Below are 21,096 nucleotides of genomic sequence, written 5' to 3'. Positions count from 1 at the left end.
TACTCTTCAGAAAACATTCTTTATTCAAGATTAGATACAAGCATCAAACATAATGGCATAGTGCAGCAATACACTCAAAAGGTAGGATAGAGGGTTTTATAAAATACTTAAACCTTTACAAACTAACAATCTAAAACCTCCATAAACAATGAATTATAGACTTCAGATACCTGATGTTGTGGGAGGAAAGCTTTGCTAAGTCATTTTGCTTTGGTAAGTCAATTAGGGTAAGAACTTCTCCACACCTGGAATGCATGCACTATGTATATGGAAGGTAAGGGGACTATTTTGACAAATGTAGTGTTTATCTATCTGGTTTGTTACATGTATGATTAAAATTTTAGAGCCAAACTTGAACTATTAGTTTGGGGATGTTCCTGCCATGACATTTAACATCTTCAAATCTCTCACTGTGGAATAGTAGTGAATCTAAACTACACACTGTGGAGAGCTACCCTCTGTCATGATTATATTTTCCCCAAACCTTGCTATGTTAAGTTTTAAAACACCTTGTTACTTTACCAACTGGTCATTAAAATGAAATATGCATCACAGCACACATTGTAACATATGTCATGCACTTTAACCTTGATAATGTGCACTGTCTGAATGCACTTTATTTTTAGAAACACTTTAAGATGTTAAGATCAAGTATATACGCTAAGGCTTACTGTAATAAAGCTACTTATTCTACATGAAGGGAATCTGGAAGCTTAAGATAACTGATTACAGAAAAAAATTGTGCTTAGCTTTTAGTTCCAGAGAATTGACCAAACTCTTCAAAAAGTACTTGTATATAAACAAAAGGCTTCTCTATCAGTTTTGTACATAAAAAGCAGGAGGGAAGAGATACTGCTTTTATCACTCCAGTTATTTCTCAGACTGTTTGGAAAGAACAAAAAAAAATCAAATCACATTTGTAACACTGAAGATAATGACATTGTAATGGAGAAAAGTAAAGAGATGTAGAGAAGGAAAATGAATGAGGTTTAGCAGCCAAGGAGGAGAAAGCCACCTGAGACCACAGTGCAAGTAGCACTGGGGTTAGAGAACCTTGGAATTAAGCAAACCTTCCTCTTATCAGCACCCTTAACTTGATGGGTAATAGGAAAACTAGATGATTAAAGGCCCTACCCACTTTGGTAACAACAACAGTGGCAGGAGAGAGACACCACAGCTTGTGCTACATCTCAGAACTGGGAAGGTCAGGCAGCCTTTACCTTTCCTTGCTATCTACCAAAAAACTAAGCAGGAGGTGTAAAGGTGAAAACCACACAGTCATTTCCCAGCATTCATTCTTGTTTGGGGCTCTGGAAAGCAGGACACAATTCTCCCAACTTTGAGAAGCTGGTATGAAGGCAACATATCCCACTGGATTACCCCAGCAGAGTTTGGGATCAAAGGACAGGCAATGGCAGGATCTTTCAAGTCTGATGTGCAAACTCCCTCTATTTTGAATCACCAGTTATATTCTCTTTTTTCTGGGAGGAGAAACAGGAGGGCTGAAAGCACTTCCAGATGATATGAAGTTGGAAAACAACCAAGAAATTGGGATCAAGGTAGATATTTACATATTATAATTCTTTGGAGTTATTTTAGGCTTTGAAATGCAGTATTAGGCAGTTTCCAAAAAAAAATATGCAAATATACTAGGAGAGGAACATTCCTTGGGAGCATTTCTGGTCAGCTAGGTAACAGACATCCATGCTATATATAATACTCCTGGGGGAATTTTGCATCACTGCATGTGTGCATATTTTCATGTACCATGCATATTTTTAAAATGTTTTGGTAGAAAATAACTTCTGCTGAAAAGTTGCTGCAGTTTTGCCCACCAGAGGGAAATGTGGTGCTAGAGCACAGCAGCAGCTCTTGGCAAGCCCCAGCCAGGATAGGGAAGAGAAAGAGCCTGCCTTCTTCACAGTGCCTGTTGGACCAGATCAGGAGATACAGGGAGACAGACAACATGGGGCTGCTGGGGGGGGGGGGGGGGGGTCAGTCAGATAGGGGCTCAGGAGGGAGGATAGACTGGGGCAGGGGCTGAATGGGAGTGGAGGTACAGGGACATGGGGAGAGGGGTGTAGAGCTACAGCCGGGAAGGGGAATAGAGCATGGGGGTACAGAGACACATGGGGATGGGGCAGATGTGCCTGACTGAATGGTAGAGGCTAGGGGTCACTCAGGGTCTGTGTGGAGACACTCCCCCTCTAAACTCCCTTCCCCCCCAACCAGTTCCATACTTTTCCTACCCCTACCCAAGCAACCCTTTAAGTTCACATCCAGGCTCCTTCCCAGCAGTTTACTTCCCTCTCAGTCAGCTCCTCCATTACCACTAACTCCCCCAAGCCTTTGCACTGCTTTTGGGGAGGGGGGGGGGGGGAGAGAATATAGTTTGGTATTGTCATTTAAATGAATTACTCAGATTCCTTACTAGGCATATTAATACAGAACTCTATTTGTCAAAAAACATTTCCTGAATCTTTTTTGTAGTCTGTATTGTTACAGACATACTTGTTCACAGGTATTTTGAAATAAATTACCCAAACAATGGAAGCTGGTGTGATTATAGTGTATTATTTTGTGTCAAAATATGTAGAAGTTTGCAGAATTTAAAGATATTGCATGCAGAAATTTTTTTTTGTGCAGAATTCCCCCAGGAGTAATAAGAGTGTCTTTTCTACATGTCATTTAAGTCTAATGCTGACCATTTTGATTGAGAAAGGGATATCACACAAAGCTACTTGGATTAATGGCCTACAAGACTTCAAAGACAGATTTTCCTGTATAAAGCATGGTAAAGGGATTCTATTTAATCCTCTTGCTTTTACATTCAGTTTAGATACAGACCCACACCCTTTTAGAAAAAAAAGGAACTGAACCAAGCCTTACCCTGGACTATTTTTAAATGTAGGATTAAAATTCCATTGAGGGGCTCTAGTATTTACCTCAAGCACTCTAGGTGTGCTCTTGTGCTGCTAATACCCTCTGGAAGTATAGCACTATACTTCAGTTTTGTTTTAATATTGAAACATTTATATTCTACTTGTGTTCTTTATCAAGTGAGGATTCAGGTATCCCTCAATAATGCAGTTTTTGCCCATGAAATTGTAATAGATGTCTAAGAAATAATTTTCTATGTTGCTAGGTTTCCTGGGCCAAATCCTGTTCGGTTACACCAGTATAACCTTAGGCTCAATGGAGTTATTCTGGACTTACATTCATGAGAAACCTTTCTACCCCCTCCTTATTACATTCTTCAGCAATGCCACTTAAGGACCTGTGGAGTGGGGGCAATACGAAAGCTATATCGATTTCCCACCACTCTTGGAGAGTGATGTAGATACCTAGGCTTTGTGTTGTCATGGCTCCATTAGAGCTATACTAAGGTGGTGGGAGACAGTCCAATGACACCAGGATTTCCTGTGCTGGCTGTTTTGCCCCACAATAAAGAGGTCAGGAGGGAGCTTCCAACATCCTAAACAACTCTGAACTAAAGTTAATATCACAGGCTGAATACCTGATAGTTTCCAGGGGCAGAAAGAAAATGCATGTAGCCCACCTATATTCCATTTCCTCGTGTATATAAATCCCCAACACTATGAAATACCCTCAGTGGGATCTGACACCAGGGAGGATGGTACCTTATTCCAGGCCAGAGGGGAGACTTATGAAGAGACCCTCCAATTAGGACCATCAAGCCCTCTGTTTAAATTCCTATAATACAATTATAGTTTTTTAGAATATTTAAAATAAATTTTAATGAAAATTCCACATTCCGTATAGTTGGTTGCACTTCCTAGGTACTGTACGTTTGAAACACTTGGCCTCACTGAACAGGTATTTTCACTGAACAGACTTTTTATAGCAGATTGCTTTATTAGTAGCTAAAGCATTTTTGAGAAGTGCAGTCTAACGAGATTAAGCAATACCTTAAAGAAACTGCTTTCTCATACAGACACACGAGAAATCATTGTGGTGATCTTTCATGGACTCATCACACAGTAGTAGAATTGTTAAACAGAAGATACACAATTTTGCCAAAAAACAAATAAATCTCATTGGCCCCCACTTCTATACAACAGAAGTAGAAAAGGAAAAGAAAAGAACAGATCAAGAGAACACAGATAAGAAACTTCCAAGGTCAGACAGCAGTCACTTCAGAGACTTAGCAGCAGCATTTTTAACCTACAAAGTAGGAAAAAAATACAGTCGAGAGAAATTTATTTAAGAATTGTCAGAAAACAGGACAGATGCACTTCAATAAAAACGTCCATTCCAAATTTGACAGATTAGTAAACGTAGGTAATGTCCTCACCGTACTTCAAGAATGGATCATGTAAACACCTCGTAGAATGTGGCAAACGTAGTGAAGTAGGAAAATCACTGACAGTGCCAGTGGCTTTGTATTTCAGGTCATAAATATAACCTAGTGTGCAATTAACACAAACATGATGATAAAGCCTAACTCAGTTAACAAGTTTTAGTTAATATGATTAAAAAAATAAAATAATTGCTTTTAGTGCAACATTTATTATATCAAACATAAGTATATCATGCTTTGGAAATTTACTGTTACATTATATACAGTATACAGCAATACTTTAAAGGTGAGTGACAAAAATATGTAACGGAAAATGTTTACATACAGGTGAGTCTTCGTATTGTCCACTGAATAGTCAGGTTTGTTTTGCAGTCTGTTATGTCATATGCACATTCTTGCCTACCACCATACAGTATTGTTTTACCAGCAGTGGTTTTTCTGTTCACATACAGTAGTAACGATGTTTTAAAAAAACTGCATAGCCTTCAAGCTGCATCAGTTGTTGCTACACACACACCAATTCCATGGACATCTGAAAAATACAAAAGCAAATTATTGCTGTGAACATTTTATGGAATTTAATCTAAGTTTAGGAATAAAAAGGCTCAAATCCTGCAATTGGATCCATGGACATGCACCCTTGCGGAGCCCCACTGAAGTTCCTGGGAATTCAGATGGATGCATTCTTCAAGCCATTTGTAAACTCAGGATCCCTCAAGCTGCATCCTTCCAGTTTTCCTTCATTTAAAGGGCACAAAGCTCTTTGATTGAGGGATTGCCAACTCACAGATTACACTAGGAATAGAAAGTTTCATTTTAGGATTTATGGATGACAGTTGATTTAAGAAATCAATATTTGCAAATTTTTAAAACTTTGCTCTTAAGTTTCAACCTCCTCTGCTCAGATTTCTGCTAGCAGCTTGAATGAGGAGGATGTGTACTACTCATAATGTATCACACTCAGGCCAAAATGAATGCAGAGAAAATAATCCAGTTATTGTGTTTCAAAGACCACTTATTTTTAATACATCTGCAGCTCAGAGCAAGTGGGTGGCTATCTGTTTATTGCACCAAATGCAGCATGTATTGATTACCTGCCCTATGAGCAAGTGGCGTATGTGTGCATTCGGTTCAAGGAACTCTGGCCCTCAGAGACCGTGTACGGGCTTTGGAGACCAGGGTGGCTAAGCTGGAGGAGCTAAGGGAGACAGAGGTACATAGATGAGAGTTTCCAGGACACAGTAGAATGGTCCCACCCCCAGTGTGACAGCCTCTGTGCTACTGAGGACGATGAAAGTCTCAGGGAAGGAGGACATCCAACTGGAACAGAGGGAAACAATCCTGTAGTTGGGACCCTCCTTCCAGATGACCTTGTGGTATCCTCTCGCACTGAAGATACCTCTCCAGGGGAGGGAGCTCCAGTTATTAGGAAGAGACAGGTATTAGTAATGGGCAATTCCATCATTAGAAACAGCTGGGTTTGCGATGACCAGGAGAACTGCATGGTGACTTGTCTGCCTGGTGTGAAGGTTGCGGATATCTCGAGACATCTAGATAGATGTGTGTGTAGTGCTGGGGAGGAGCCAGTGGTCATGGTACACGTAGGTACCAATGACATGGGAAGGACAGGTGGTGTGTCCTGGAGGCCAAATTTAGGTTGCTAGATAAAAGATTGAAATCCAGAACCTCCATGGTAGCATTCTCTGAAATGCTTCCAGTTCCACGTGCAGAGCCAGTTAGACAGGCAGAACTGCAGGGTCTCAATACGTGGATGAGACAATGGTGTAGGGAGGAGGGGTTTAGATTTATTAGGAACTGGGGAAGCTTTTAGGAAAGGGGGAGCCTGTACAGGAAGGATGGGCTCTACCTAAACCAAAATGGAACCAGATTGCTGGCACTAAACTGCTCAATGACCTTTTTAATTTTAAAGGCTGGGGGAAAGCTGACAGGTGTGAAGGAGCATGTGGTTTGGACAGAGACATCCCTTAGGGGGAGAATGGAGATTCTCTATGTCCTAGTAATGGAGGAGAGGATGGAAGATGATAAAATACAGGTAAGATCTGATGAGAAACAGTCAAATGAAAAAGTCCCATTCAATTACATCATGGGAGGGAGGGATAGCTCAGTGGTTTGAGCATTGGCCTGCTAAACCCAGGGTTGTGAGTTCAATCCTTGAGGGGGCTACTTAGGGATCTGGGGCAAAATCAGTACTTGGTCCTGCTAGTGAAGGCAGGGGGCTGGACTTGATGACCTTTCAAGGTCCCTTCCAGTTCTAGGAGCTAAATTAATTAATGGAGATATCCTATTTATTTATTTATGTATGTAATGGCAGACATCTAAAAAATGACAAGTTTTTAAAGTTCCTATATACCAATGCTAGAAGTCAAAATAATAAGATGGGTGAACTAGAGTGCCTTGTATTAATTAAAATATTGATATAATAGGCATCACAGACACTTGGTGGAATGAGGATAATCAATGGGACACAGTAATACCAGAGTACAAAATATATTGGAAGGACAGAACAGGTCGTGCTGGTGGGGGAGTGGCACTATATGTGAAAAAAGCGTAGCATCAAATGAAGTAAAAATCTTAAATGAATCCAACTGTACCATAGAATCTCTATGGATAGTAATTCCATGCTCTAATTATAAGAATATAGCAGTAGGGATATATTACTGACCACCTGACTAGGATGGTGATAGTGACAAATGCTCCGGGAGATTAGAGATGCTATTAAAATAAAAAAAACTCAATAATAATGGGGGATTTCAACTATCCCCATATTGACTGGGTACATATCCCCTCGGGATGGGATGCAGAGATAAAGTTTGAGACCTTAAATGCATCTTGGAGCAGTAAGTCCTGGAACCCACAAGAGGAGAGGCCATTCTTGATTTAGGACTAAGTAGAGCACAGGATCTGGTCCAAGAGGTGAATATAGCTGGACCGCCTGATAATAGTGACCATAATATAATTAAATTTAACATCCCGGTGGCAGGGAAAACACTACAGCAGCCAAACACTGTAGCATTTAATTTCAGAAAGGGGAACTACACAAAAATGAGGAGGTTAGTTAAACAGAAATGAAAAGGTACAGCACCAAAAGTGAAAACCCTGCAGGCTGCATGGAAACCTTTCAAAAGGCACCATAACAGAGGCTCAACTTAAATGTATACCCAAATTAAAAAACACAGTAAGAAAACCAAACAAGTAAAAGAAGCAGTGAGAGGCAAAAAGGCATCCTTTAAAAAGTAAAAGGTAAATTCTAATGAGGAAACTAGAAAGGAGTATAAACTCCGGCAAAGGAAGTGTAAAAATATAATTAGGAAGGCCAAAAAAGAATTTGAAGAACAGCTAGCCACAGACTCAAAAAGTAATAGCAACATTTTTTTAAGTATATCAGAAGCAGGAAACCTGCTAAACAACCAGTGGGGTCACTGGACAATCGAGTTGCTATAGAACTCAAGGACGATAAGGCCATTGCGGAGAAACTAAATGAATTCTTTGCATCAGTGAGGAAGATTCCCAAACCCGAGCCATTCTTTTTAGGTGACAAATCTGAGAAATTGTCCTAGATTGAGGCGTCATTAGAGGAGGTTTTTGCAACAAATTGATAAACAGTAAGAAGTCACCAGGACCAGATAGTATTCACCAAAAAGTTCTGAGGAACTCAAATGTGAAATTGCGGGACTACTAACTATAGTCTGTAACCTATCATTTAAATCCGCTTCTGTACCAAATGACTGGAGGATAGCTAATGTGACGCCAATTTTTAAAAAGGGCTCCAGAGGTTCTTCCAGCAATTTGCAGGCCAGTAAGCCTGACTTCAGTACCGGGCAAACTGGTTGAAACTATAGTAAAAACAAAATTGTCAGACACAGAAGAACAGAATTTGTTGGGGAAGAGTCAAAACGGTTTTTGTAAAGGGAAATCATGGCTCAATCTACTAGAATTCTTTCAAGGGGTCAACAAGCATGTGGACAAGAGTGATCCAGTGGATAGAGTGTGCTTAGATTTTCAGAAAGCTGTTGACAAGGTCCCTCACCAAAGGCTCTTCAAAGTAAGCAGTCATGGGATAAAAGGGAAAGTCCTCTCACGGCCTGGTAAACTGATTAAAAGATAGGAAACAAAGGGTAGGAATAAATTGCAGTGTGCCTGAAAACTGCCAAGAGCTACAAAAGGATCTCTCAAAATTGGGTGACTGGGCAACAAAATGGCAAATGAAATTCAAATGTTGATAAATGCAAAGAAATGCACCTTGGAAAACATAATCCCAACTAAACATATAAAATGATGGGGGGGGGTCTAAATTAGCAGTTACTACTCAAGAAAGATTTGGGAGTCATTGTGGATAGTTCTCTGAAAAACATCCAACCAATGTGCAGCAGCAGTCAAAAAAGCAAACAATGTTGGGAATCATTAAGGGATAGATAATGAGAGAAAATATATTGTCTCTATAAATCCATGGTACGCCCACATCTTGAATACTGCGTGCAGATGTGGTCATCCCATCTCAAAAAAAGATATACTGAAATTGGAAAAAGTTCAGAAAAGGGAACCAAAAATGATTAGGGGTATGGAACGGCTTCCATAGGAGGAGAAATTAATAAGACTGACTTTTCAGCTTGGAAAAGAGACAACTAAGGGGAGATATGATTTAGGTCTATAAAATCATGACTGGTGTGGACAAAGGAAATAAGGAAGTGTTATTTACTCCTTCACATGACAAGAACTAGGGGAAGGGTCACCAAATGAAATTAAAAGGCAGCAGGTTTAAAAACAAACAAAAAGGAAGTATTTCTTCACACAGTGCACAACCTGTGGAACTCTTTGCCAGAGGATGTTGTGAAGGCCAAGTAAATGGGCAGTGCATTTACATTCAGGAAAACAGGATCACAACCAGCCTTGGTTAAAGAAACTGCAAACAGCTTTGGTTTAGATAAAACTTCATTAGACAGAAGTTTAACCTAATAGTTAAGTTTAGTACCCAGAAAGCATGTCATTTTGTTTTTTATGTAGCCCTTTATCCATTATCATTATTCACCATCTCTTGAATCTGATAATAAGCCTATTGTTTTCACTATAACTATATCTCAGTACTGAGGTATTAAGCAAGGTGTTGATCCTGAGCTGCATCATATAAGTTGGTGTGTACACTGTTCCCTTGGGGACCAGAGACCTGGTATTTCTGTGAGTGTTCACTAGATAAGGAGCTGGACACTACAGGAACGCTTCAAAAGAACTCGGGGACTGGAGTACACCTTGCAGAGTAAAGGAACATAAGAATGGCCATATGGCTCAGATCACTGGTGCACCTAGTCCAGAATCCTGTCTTTAGATAGTGGCTGGTGCCAGATGCTTCAGAGGGAATGAAACAGAACATCAAGTGATACATCCTGTCATCCAGTCCCAGCTTCTGGCAGTCAGAGATTTAGGGACACCCAGAGCATGGGGTTCCATCCCCAACCTTCTCGGCTAATAGTCATGGATGGACCTATCCTCCATGAACTTTATTTTTTGAACCCAGTTATATTTCTAGCCTTCACAACATCCCCTAGCAATGAGTTTAACAGACTGACTATGCGCTGTGTAAAGAAGCACTTTTGTATGTTTGTTTTAAACCTGCTGCCTATCAATTTCATTGGGTGACATTTGGTTCTTGTGTTACATGAAGGGATAAAAAAAATACTTCCTTATTCATTTTCACCACACCATTCATGATTTTACAGACCTCTATCATATTCTTCCCTTGTCTAAGATGAACAGTCCCAGTCTTTTTAATCTCTTCTCATATGGAAGCTGTTGCTTACCTCTAATAAGTTTTGTTGCACTTGGCTGTACTTTTTCCAATCCCAATATATCTTTTTGAGATGGGGTAACCAGAATGGCAGACAGTATTCAAAGTGTGGGCATACCATACATTTATACAGTGGCATGATATTTATTGTCTTATCTATCCCATTCCTAACATACATCTTTTGTGACTGCCACTGCACTTTGAGCAGATTTTTCAGAGAACTATGTGGAAAGGGATGGCATTGCCCAGAGGAGTGTGCATGGGTGACTAACAGGCTGGTGGTGTCAGGGAGCTGACATCCAGCTAAGTGCAAGCAAGTATCCGTCATACTGAAGGCAAGGGGGGAGGGGAGAGACCCCACGTTGCTACCCCAAAAAACCATCAAACAGGTTAGCTGTGAAAAAGTCCAACACCACAAAATATGAAGGCTCTGTATGGAGGCATCAATATACTAAACTAACAAGGTATAGCAACCTACCAAAGATGCTTATTCTCAATTTCTATGGCTTACCTTTTGTTTCTAGAACAAGTGTTCAGTTTGTTTTGTTGTGTTTTTTTTAACAGCCACATTCTTGAGCACTTTGAGCCTGTGCTCTACGTGGGGATCTCAGCTGTCTCAAGGCAGCATCTCCATATTGAATTCCTGAGCCCATCCTTTCTGGATCCAGTTCACCTGATATTAAACAAAATGGCCTTATAAGTTGTCCTCATTTGTAGATAACAGATTACAAGTAAAAACAGCTAACACTAGATAAAGTTATTAGCATTTATGTTTTCCTATCCCAGTTATAAAGAACTGGATCACTGTTTTATCATTCAGATAATTCCATCTCTCATTTCCCACAGTAGTTTCAAATTGTCCAGCACCTGAACAGAATTGAAGCACTGCATCTTACAAGTGAGTTAGGGCTTGTCTACCTGGGGAAAAAGCCCGAAGTGCCTAGTGTGTACTAGTTTCCTATGTGAACACTTACACTGCGCACTAAAAGTACCTTTGTGCATAGTAGCTTTCTCTGCCTGTCCAAAGTGCAGTGTCTCTACACCGCAGATTTTTTTGGCAGTGGGCATACACACACAGCCCTCTTAGTATGGTATAAACAGCAGTGCAGATGGTGAAGCATGGATTAAGCCAGTAGAGTAGACACACCTGAAGGGTGTGGCTATGTACCTGGAGTACATTCCCTACATGTTCTCTACTGGCCCAAGCTGTGCCTCCCATCTACGCTGCTACTTTTAGCAGTGTAGTGTCCTGCTGCTTGAGCCTTTCCCTCTGCAGTAAAAAGCTCTGGCAGCAGGGAAAGGCTGCCAGCTCCTGCTGTTGGAGCCCTTCTTCTCTGCAGGGAAAGATTCCGGCAGCAGGGAAAGGCTCTGGTGGGTGTGTGTGTGTGTGTGTGGGGGGGGGGGGGGGGGGAAGCAGCAGGGAAAGGGTTAAGCTTTCACAGTGGCAAGGAAAGGCTTTGGTGGGGTGGAGGCAGCAAGGAAAGGCTCAGGCAGCAGCTAAAGCCTTTTCTCGTGGCCTCCCCTCTCCCAGAGGTTTTCACTAACTTGGGTAGCTATGCACTACAGTGTGGACGCAGTGTGCCTTCCCCGGTGGCATTTAGCTACATGTATACTACGTGCCACTGAAAGTGGTGTGTAATGTAGATGTAGCCTTAGTGTACAGTAGAGTGTGTGTCCACATGGGGAGATCTTTGCAAAATAGCTAATGCACTTTAAATTCACACTCTAGCTTACTGTGCACTAGCTTCCCTGTGCAGACAAGCCCTTAGACTGACTGCAGCAAGAGGTCTTTTCCCTTACAGAGGTAGTTAAAGGCCAAAATAACTAATGTTGGCTTTATAGTTCCAATTTCATTCTTGGGGGGGGGAGAGAGAGAAAGGGTACCCAAACAAAGAAGTACCATAGCAAACCAGGAATAGATAGATCAGTTTGATACACTAGCCATGAGCTCTCTGTTTTGCTCCATTTTCATTTAAAATATGAATTAAAAATGAAGTTTTGGCCTTGATTGAGTTAAAGGTACAGAGGAATTTACACCAAAGAGTTCCTGATCATTCAAAATAGGTCCTTGGAATTCAAATCATGGAAACTAGCTCCCTGCTAGACTGAGCTTCCTGATTTTGCAAAATTTTAAAAAGTTATTTTATGAGGCACCAAGTAGACTAGAAAGTGGATTTGCTGCAATGACTATTACCACAATCTAGTCTCACTTGTACTGTGAGGCACCTTGTGTATTCTGGAGCCTGCAAAAATATAAATGAGTAAGTTGACCTCAGTCAGAAGCCATGCAGGTCAATTAGAGCACTTCTAACAAGGGAAGGTCTCATATGCTTAGTATATGATCTATTTAATCACCTTGATATTATTATTCCCTATCTATATAAAAGCAGGTGCAAAAGTGATCTGAAGAGTCATGTCTGCTATGATAGTGATGCAGCATAGAAAGCTGCTAAAACTTAAGTCTTCCTAATTCAGAGGCTCTGTAGTTGTGAAGACAAAGAAGGCCACAGAGCATGCAGCCTGCAACCAGAAAGCTGAATATTAAGTCTAACATTAAGAAACTATGGGGGTACATCCTCCTTTTGATGAATGCAATTACATTTAATGTTCATTCCTGTTAACATATATGGGGAGGTAAGATGTGGATAAACAGAAAGGGACATCTTTTTACAACAAAAGAATGTACACATTGAATCTATTTATACATGTAATTTATTACAAGTAACTGTAGCCATAGATTTACTGATGCACTGTGACTAAACTATAAGGAAATTCCAAAGCTGAGAGATACTGGAGTTTTTATTGTGGGACAAGAAGTGAAAATAAATTCTAACTTAATCATAATCTTTATTTCAATTTACCTGATTCAATTTTATTAAGTATTTTTCTTGCACACTGTACAAAGGCCTCTTCAACATTCTCCCCGGTTAGTGCACTTGTTTCCAAAAACATCAGCTCTGCATTTGATGCCAGAAAAATAAAATCTCAGGTCATTAAAACTTTGAAATGCTCTGTTGCAGTACTTGAAACAAGAAAAAAAGTTTGCCAGAACAGTAAGAATTTCTTTTAAACAGAAGCTATTTTTAAGTAAGACTCTGAAGCAGTTTAGCCTCCCCCACCCTCTCCAAAAAATAATTAGGTTCTGAAGGTAGGAGTCCTAGAACATACTGAATATTGACACTGTCATGATAACATGTAACTGAAAAACTGCTTTTGGTTTGAGATTTAAACATTCTCCCTCAAGTGCTGGAAACTCAAAGGCAACAGCATTGTGCTTATGCATGGGAATCAGAATATGAAGCCAACTGCACAAGCCCATCTAGTTCTACTGTTCAAAGCAAGTGGAGTATAAAAATCAGCCAGTATTTATGGTAAGACATTAGATTTATCAAGAGGTTTTAGTAATATAGATATGGATTCTTTAACTGATTGTGTTTTATGTCCCTTTAACTCACCATGCTGTTATTCAGCACAAGTGTTTTTCAGTTAATAATTTAAAAGAATGCCCTAAAAAGCTGCAAGCATGCTGACAGAGGAAACGGTGATGTGAGCACCAAACTATGAAGCAGTTCCAAGACAAACCTAAAATACACTTATTTTGAGCAATTTTTTAAACCTCTAAAGGAAGAAGAGATAATTAAATCAGTGGCTAATATTTCCCAAATAGGCCACAAACATTACATTCACCAACTATCTATTTGATCATAGACAAATTAAAAATGTTGTTCTAGACTACAAAAGGCTGCATATTGGCTCTATCGCATGAGCAGCTAGTTCTTGGATGAAAATTCAGCTTAACACTTTATCCGGAAGTCAAATACGATAGCAAGGCAATTATTTGGAAGTTTACTGCATCTCTATCCAGGCCTCTGAAGTGAACTTTACCTGGTAACATCCTCCCCTCACCTTTCAGTTATAAAATTCAAGGTTTTTTGGTGAGAGCGAGCGCGAGACAGCAAACACCCCATTCAGAAAATCCAGTCCTCAATAAAATGTCTACTTAGGAAAAATTAGTTTTAAAGGTGGAAGGAGAGTGGCTAGCAGATTTTGCGGGAATGAGAAGGAGGCAAGAGCAGTGAAACACTGCCATTCTTCTCAGCAGTAGACCAAAATGCCTTCTCCCACTATCCAAACCAAGGGCATATTTACAGTTTGGATAGACAATACCAACTTGACTTGTTCCAGTGGCTAAAGGACTGTCACTTTATAGGCTTTGCTGGGCTGCCTTCGTCCCTCCTGATCTTCACAAGAAGCTTATGTTGCCTACGTACCTACCATTCATGTTACATTTCAAAGAGCAGCAAGCCCTTGACAAGGTTAATCAATGCTGCTCCACAGTGGCTTAAAACAAGTACTGTACTATATGTTATCACCAGTTAACAGAGCAAGTTTCCTGTTTTTCTCTTTGTGAGAAAAAAAAGACATAACATTTGAAGTCAATCCCCACACTCAGATCCTCACATAATGTTGCATTGCCTGCAATTTTTGGATCATAGCAAAATCATGTAGGAGACTGAAGATCAGGTCTTGGGGTTTTTTAGAACTCTGTTCTGTCTTCCTTCCCTTTCTCCCCTTAAATCGCAGAAAAGAATCAGCTGGCCTTTAACTTTCATATTTTCCCCAGAGAATGCTCTTCCAGATCCATGCAGGAAGGGGAACCTCTATGCCTGGATCTCACCCCTCCCACATGGAAGCTGCCTTTGTGGTACCATCCCACGCCAAGAATCTCCATGGGAGAGGGATCCTCATCGGAGGAAAAGAGTGAGAGCTAGAAGATCCTATTCCTCATCTTCTCCCCAGCCCTATGGTGATATATCCTGGAGCTGTGTTGCCTGTATTTCTGCCATATTTCCATTGTGGATCTTTTCTATGGTTAGGAACCCTTCTTTAAGAGGGCCCTGAGAATAGTTCTGTGTAGGGGGAATCCTTGGTAGTGTGACTTCAATGAAGCTGTGCTATTAGGGAACAGGAAGTAGAGGATGAAGCACCTGAGGCACATAGCCCTTACATGGATGGTTCTAACCTCCCCTGGATTCCTGGAAAATGGGGGCTTTGTGGGCCATCTTTTTGGCCTTTTCTGTTGTCGGGGAAGAAACCAGTGAAGTGAACTCTCTCGAGAAACTACATGATGGGAGCCTCCGTGAATAAAATTTCCTCCCCCTTTACTTCAGCGAAGCCCTCTGTATTTAATACTAAATTAAGGGGAAGGGGTATTACATGTATAACAGTATTAGAATTTTAACAAGGTTTGTAAGTGGGCAAACATTAGTTCCTTAGACACAAGAGCTGAATAATTTGAAGTAAAAAAATCTTAAACTAGATTAAACAGATTACCTACCATTTTCTTGTGCAAACCTGGATGCTTCTAAAAAAGTAACTTCACGATCTGCATCGAGATCTTTTTTGTTCCCACACAGTATGATAACAATATTTTGACTTGCTAACATCCTTGCATCCGTCAACCAATTAGTAAGTGCGTTGTAGGTTTCTCGGCTGCGTAACACAAAAACATTTCTATAATATACAATTAATATTTCTATAAACTTCTGGACCAGGATGACCTAGAGGACAGAACTCAAGAGACCTGGGTTCTATTCCTGTCTCTGCCACTGGGTGACCTTGTACAAGTTACTTCCTCAGTTTCCCCATTTTGAAAATGGGGATAAAACTGAACTCCTTTGTAAAGCATGTTGAGATCTACAGATGAAGAGCATTACAAGAGGTTATTTCCTGTCACCAGAGTTCTTTGAGATAGACTCTGCATATTCACACTCGTGAGATATGTCAATGGTGCAGCTCTAGTGGATTATTTTGATAGAACCTGTTGGAGCACTCACTCACACCCTCCTACTCTTCTTTTCACTGTTCCTCAACTTTGAGTCAGACTATAAAAGAGGGCATGATGTTCTGCCCACCTCACTTCCTTCTATCCTCCTCTCCCGCCCCCGAAGTCCAGAATTACAGTTAGAACTCCAAAGAAGTGGGGAACTTTAACTTGAAAGAAAGTTTAAAAGTTTGTCCTTTGGCAGAAAGTGATTCTGGACTCTTGGGTAGGAACAGCCTAAGAGGATCCTTTGAGTGGAAAGCAAAAGTGACAGTCTCTTACGAGTCCCAGTCTTCCAAGAAGGCAGCAGGTTGTGGGGATATAGCACTGGAAAGCTTACTTGAGAGGATGCTTTGATTAGCCAATTGTCTAAAGACAGGTATGCATGAATCTCTTACCTCTTTAAATGCACTGTCAACTGCAGACAGGCACTTGGGGACAATAAATACACCACATGAGAGGATGTTGTACTGGAAATCATTCTTCCTCCCCACTACAAAATGAAGATTTTTCTGTGCATTTGAAACATGGATCCTTGAGACTGAGTGCTCCAAACCAATCTTGAAGGGCAAAGGAAGGTATTACAGATGCTAGGGTTAACATCCACAATAGAAACTTTCTGACAAAGTTTCCTGAGGTCCAGTATAGATCTGTCTCTGGGATCAGTAAATATCTCGAGTAAAAACCTCTCTTTCTGAACTCCTTTGGCACTTCTTCTATGGCTCTCATCTCCAAAAGAGAGCCTCTGTTCATAGCAGGCTTTCATAAATAAGAGGGACTCCTGAATAATCCATTGTATATCGATTCTTATACTACGCTCATCACCATAGTATCTGAGTGCTTTCTGGTAGTGCATTCAGCAATGTGACTACACACCTGTCACATGTTTGTTCTCACATCCTGTCCCCAGAGGGAAAGAGTGTGAAGTGGAATGTCTTGTTTCGGTATGGGTGGCTTTTAAAAAATAATCTACCTCTTGCTAAGTGAATAGGGAAGGAGGGGGTGAAGTATTTGAATTGGCTTGCACATCCGCTTTGTACATTTCCAAATGCCCACCTTGGACTGGGATAACCAGACATTTTAAAAATTACATAGGTGGTATCCAAATGAGGTGCTGGGCGGAGAGGAGGGAGATATGGTTCCATATTGGTTCATAGTTCTTGATCCTCAGATCAAGTCTGTGATCTCAGGTCTGACCCAGAAAAAGTCACTGGGTCTTCCCGATCTTTATTTGTGGCTTATAGTATCCTCCTTATCAACATCAAAGGAGGACCTGTTGATGTTGGTATTGTAGCTTTTGATTAAAACATGAGGAACTAGATGAAAATGGATATTTTGTGTCTGTTACCTAAAGACTTACCTCAGGTTTCCTTTGGGAGGTTGGTATATTCCCAACAACATAGCAGTAGACCTAGTACCCTTCGTCTTAGCGGAGAATAAGTTATCCCCCTTCAAATGGGAGGTTCTTTACTCTTACTTTTGTCTCTGAAGGCAGACTGAGACAAGTGTGACATTTAAGAAATTGCTGAGGCTACTGCTCTTCCAAATGCATCAGAGGAATCGAATGCGGCAATCAGTGTTTTGCCACTAACTGTCCCTCTGATATCAGTGCATTAGCCAGCTTGCTCTGATCTTCTGGAAGAGATCTTTAAATACCACCATCTTTTCCTAAAGATGGAAACTAGTACCTTGCCATTGTATACTCTGATGCCAAGCGTTGCCAACAAGAATTTTCTGCCAGTTACATCTATCATCTTTCCCTCTGTCTGCTGGTGTAAAGTCAACTTCATTGGCCTTTGAGCTCTGAACTGCAGCCTCAACTATGAGAGTGTTGGGAGAGGGGTGAATGTGAAAATAAAGTTTTGTTAAGGAACCTGATAATAATTTATCTCCCTTCTTGGGCACAGCCTGTATTGATGCAGGCTTGGACCATATGTTTTTGGCTGGCTCTAAAAGCTCATTCAATAGCAGCAATGTAGTCGTCTTCTTGGAACCGAGGATATCAAATTTAGGCTGTAGAGTTTCTTCCACTGCCACAGGAGGAATTTTAAGAGTTGTTCCAATTTTTCCTATTAATTTGTAAAACAAGACTGTATCCTCTGAAAGAGGCATGCTAATGCCATGTTCTCAGCTGGAGAGATCTGGTCCTCCAGCTCTGGATTCATCTCTTTATAAACATTCCAGCACTACCAGAGTATATCTGGAATAATAACTGGAGACTGGTCCTTCTCTCTAGAAGAAGACAGATCCCGGATATTTGGAGCCAATAAGAGATCTCCCTTAGTTTTTTCATATAGCGAGACTGCTAAGTGTCAGGGTAATGCCCAGGAGGATGACACGAGGGCCATCTAGCCCAGGGAGGTATACAATAATCTGGCCAATAGTTCGTTCTAGGCTCTATTTCATATCACCTATCAGGATATGGTGCTTGCTTAAATGATGGGTGCTTAGCAGAATACCCTTGCTTGTGGGTATTGCTGTTGAAATAAAAAGTGGTGTAGCTTGTTCCAATTCTAATTTGTTCATATCTTGCACACAAAGTTACTGTTTTGAGTAACCTAGTTGTTTTGTACACTACAATCATATCGGCATTTATTTCTGTGGAAGTTTTTAACCGGGGTTTATAATTCAGCAATAAGAGCTAACTTTGGAATGAAGTTTAGCACAAGAGTGTTAGACTAGAAGTTTTTGGTGAACTGATGTGTACACCAGTAAACTGCTAGTGAAGTATAAGGACATAACTATGAAACATTCTGTATATGTTCATGTTTATGGCAATACAAAATTCCTCTAACTAAACATTTTGAATAGCTATCTAGCTTAGTGTTTAAAAAAAAAAAAAAAGGCACCATATTAAGCAAGACCACCACCTCTAAAGAATTTTCAAGGATATATAAAAATCAGTTACAGTCTAAATCAGACTGGTGTTCTACAAGAAGTTGGTTATAGAACATCAGATGGGAGAAGACAGTTGATCCTAAAGTCAGTGCATATAAATCTGATTAACCATGGTTGAGAACTGGGTTTCACTACCAGCTAAGAAATCTCAGAGAACCTTAAAATAAAAAATTAAGACAGAACCATCAACAGAAGTAATTCTAGTACTACATCTAGAGCTGTAGCTTCCAAATGTGGGGTGGGGATGGGTGGAAGGAAATCCAATCAACCACCTCACTTTCTCCAGAGAGCAAGAGGGGAACTGCCATACCAGCACACAGGTAAGTCAGGTTTCCAGAAAAGAATTTGCTTCCTCAGTCAAGAGGCTAAATTCTGCTCTTCACGTGTGACACCCTGGGCTTGGTAAGCTAGTGTCAGATTGTTACACTGTTTCTACCTTATATTAATGCTGCTTTAGAGCAGAGTGGAACTTCACTGTTTAGACCCTACTCATCCCACTAGATCTTCTCCACACTAATTCCAGCTGAATTCATTTTACTGGAACACAGGTGACCAGAACTGTACACAGTATTCCTATTAGCAATGTCTTGTACAATGGCATTAATACTTCTCTCTCTACTGGAAATGCCTTGCCTGATATACCTTAAGAGCACATTTGCCTTTTTTCACAGCCACACCACATTAAAGCATCCTGTGACTGACCAACAAACCAGGTCTCTCCTCCTCTGTCGCTTCCAACTGATAAGCTCCCAGGTATTGATTTTAAAGAAAAACACATTTTGAACCATTAATAGTATCTAGTATCAAATGAATTATAGACTTAAGAGAAAAAGCCAGAAATAGTTAATTTTTTATTACCTGGTAATGTCATAGACAAGCAAAGCACCCGCTGCACCTCTGTAGTAACTTCTTGTTACAGACCTGAAAGAGAATTTTAAGTTATACAATTATGCTCCCATATGCCTTTGTCATCTCAAATCTGGGTTACCATGATGTGTTCCACATGGGGCTATGCTTTCAAAGACTTTAAGGTCAGAAGGGACCATTATGATCATCTAGTCTGACCTCCTGCACAACACAGACCACAGAATCTCACCCACCCACTCCTGTAACAAACCCCTAACCTATGTCTGAGTTATTGAAGTCCTCAAAGCGTGGTTTAAAGACCTCACACTGCAGAGAATCCTCCAGCAAATGACCCGTGCCCCATGCTGCAGAGGAAGGCGAAAAACCTCCAAGACCTCTGCGAATCTGCCCTAGAGGAAAATTCCAAATATGGCGATCAGCTAAACCCTGAGCATGTGAGCAAGACTCACCAGCCAGCACCCAGGAAAGACCATTCAGAAACTGAAGCTAATAATTAAGCAGTATTTCTTGGAGGAAGCACCTTCCACCAATGTTTTACAATCTGCACTGGTTAGCAAGTGACTTCCAGATGGAGCTTGAACTGTTGGTTTGACCTATGAGTTCCAAACTCTTTGGGTCCTGGCTATACGAGAGATTGTCTCCACTCATTCCAGGGCAATTGTGATCATCCGAAATGCATGAACAGTCCTCTGGTTTAAACAGGCAATGCCCAACAGCAGGACATTCTCAGGAGCCTTCAGCTTTGAAATTAATTTCTCCTATTATTTGTAAAAGCAGCAAAGAGTCCTGTGACACCTTATAGACTAACAGATGTATAGGAGCATGAGCTTTCGTGGGTGAATACCCACTTTTTTTGGATGCATGCCTATTATTTGGTCTGTCTTTTGTGACCTTCGGTGGAGGTTTTCCTAAGAGGCTCTTATTGGGTATGTCTACACTGTCTGCAATGTAAGCCCAGGTTCTGAACTTTGGCTCAAGCCTAGCCGCCTCTGCCATCTACACACAAATAGCACTAACCCAGGGCTTGGATCCAGGACTCTAGAGTTGACCCAGGGTTCAAGCCCTATTGCTTTCCAGTGCAGGCACAGCCCCACTAGACTCACGCTCTGGGAGTCTGCCAAAAATATTCCACGATCCCATGGGCTAGCCTTCTTTGTCTTCTGGACAGTGAAGTTTCCCCATGCTGCACCACAACCAGGCTAGAGTGGCCACATTTTGGGAAGTACTAAAAAATCTGGGATATGGGTGTTTGTATTTGGGCCCTCATAATTCAATGTAGACACTGGTGCCCCAAGTTGGGACCCCGGGTTCAACAATTACTAACTTGGAGTTACAAATGAGTAAAGATGCTCAAACCCTAGGTTAACTATCCCAGGGTCTGCTAAC

The 21,096-nt window shown here is 40.8% G+C and overlaps 1 protein-coding gene across 2 annotated transcripts in view; it reads right to left on the bottom strand.

The window, feature by feature from the left end:
* RAB4A (RAB4A, member RAS oncogene family) overlaps positions 1–21,096 on the bottom strand; it is a 41,078-nt gene continuing 19,982 nt past the window's right edge. Inside the window, exons 4-8 of one of the 2 annotated variants that reach the window (XM_054022977.1) lie at positions 19,702–19,764; positions 15,460–15,614; positions 12,983–13,078; positions 10,633–10,794; positions 1–4,853 (exon numbers count right to left, since the gene is read on the bottom strand). In XM_054022977.1, the coding sequence (XP_053878952.1) occupies positions 10,679–10,794; positions 12,983–13,078; positions 15,460–15,614; positions 19,702–19,764 (430 nt within the window). In that variant the 3' untranslated portion in view covers positions 1–4,853; positions 10,633–10,678. The other variant, XM_054022978.1, reaches the window with a different exon arrangement.

This window comes from Malaclemys terrapin, chromosome 3 (assembly GCF_027887155.1).
Source record: "Malaclemys terrapin pileata isolate rMalTer1 chromosome 3, rMalTer1.hap1, whole genome shotgun sequence".
In the NCBI taxonomy this organism is placed as follows: domain Eukaryota; kingdom Metazoa; phylum Chordata; order Testudines; family Emydidae; genus Malaclemys; species Malaclemys terrapin.
This window is presented reverse-complemented; position numbering and strand designations above follow the sequence as displayed.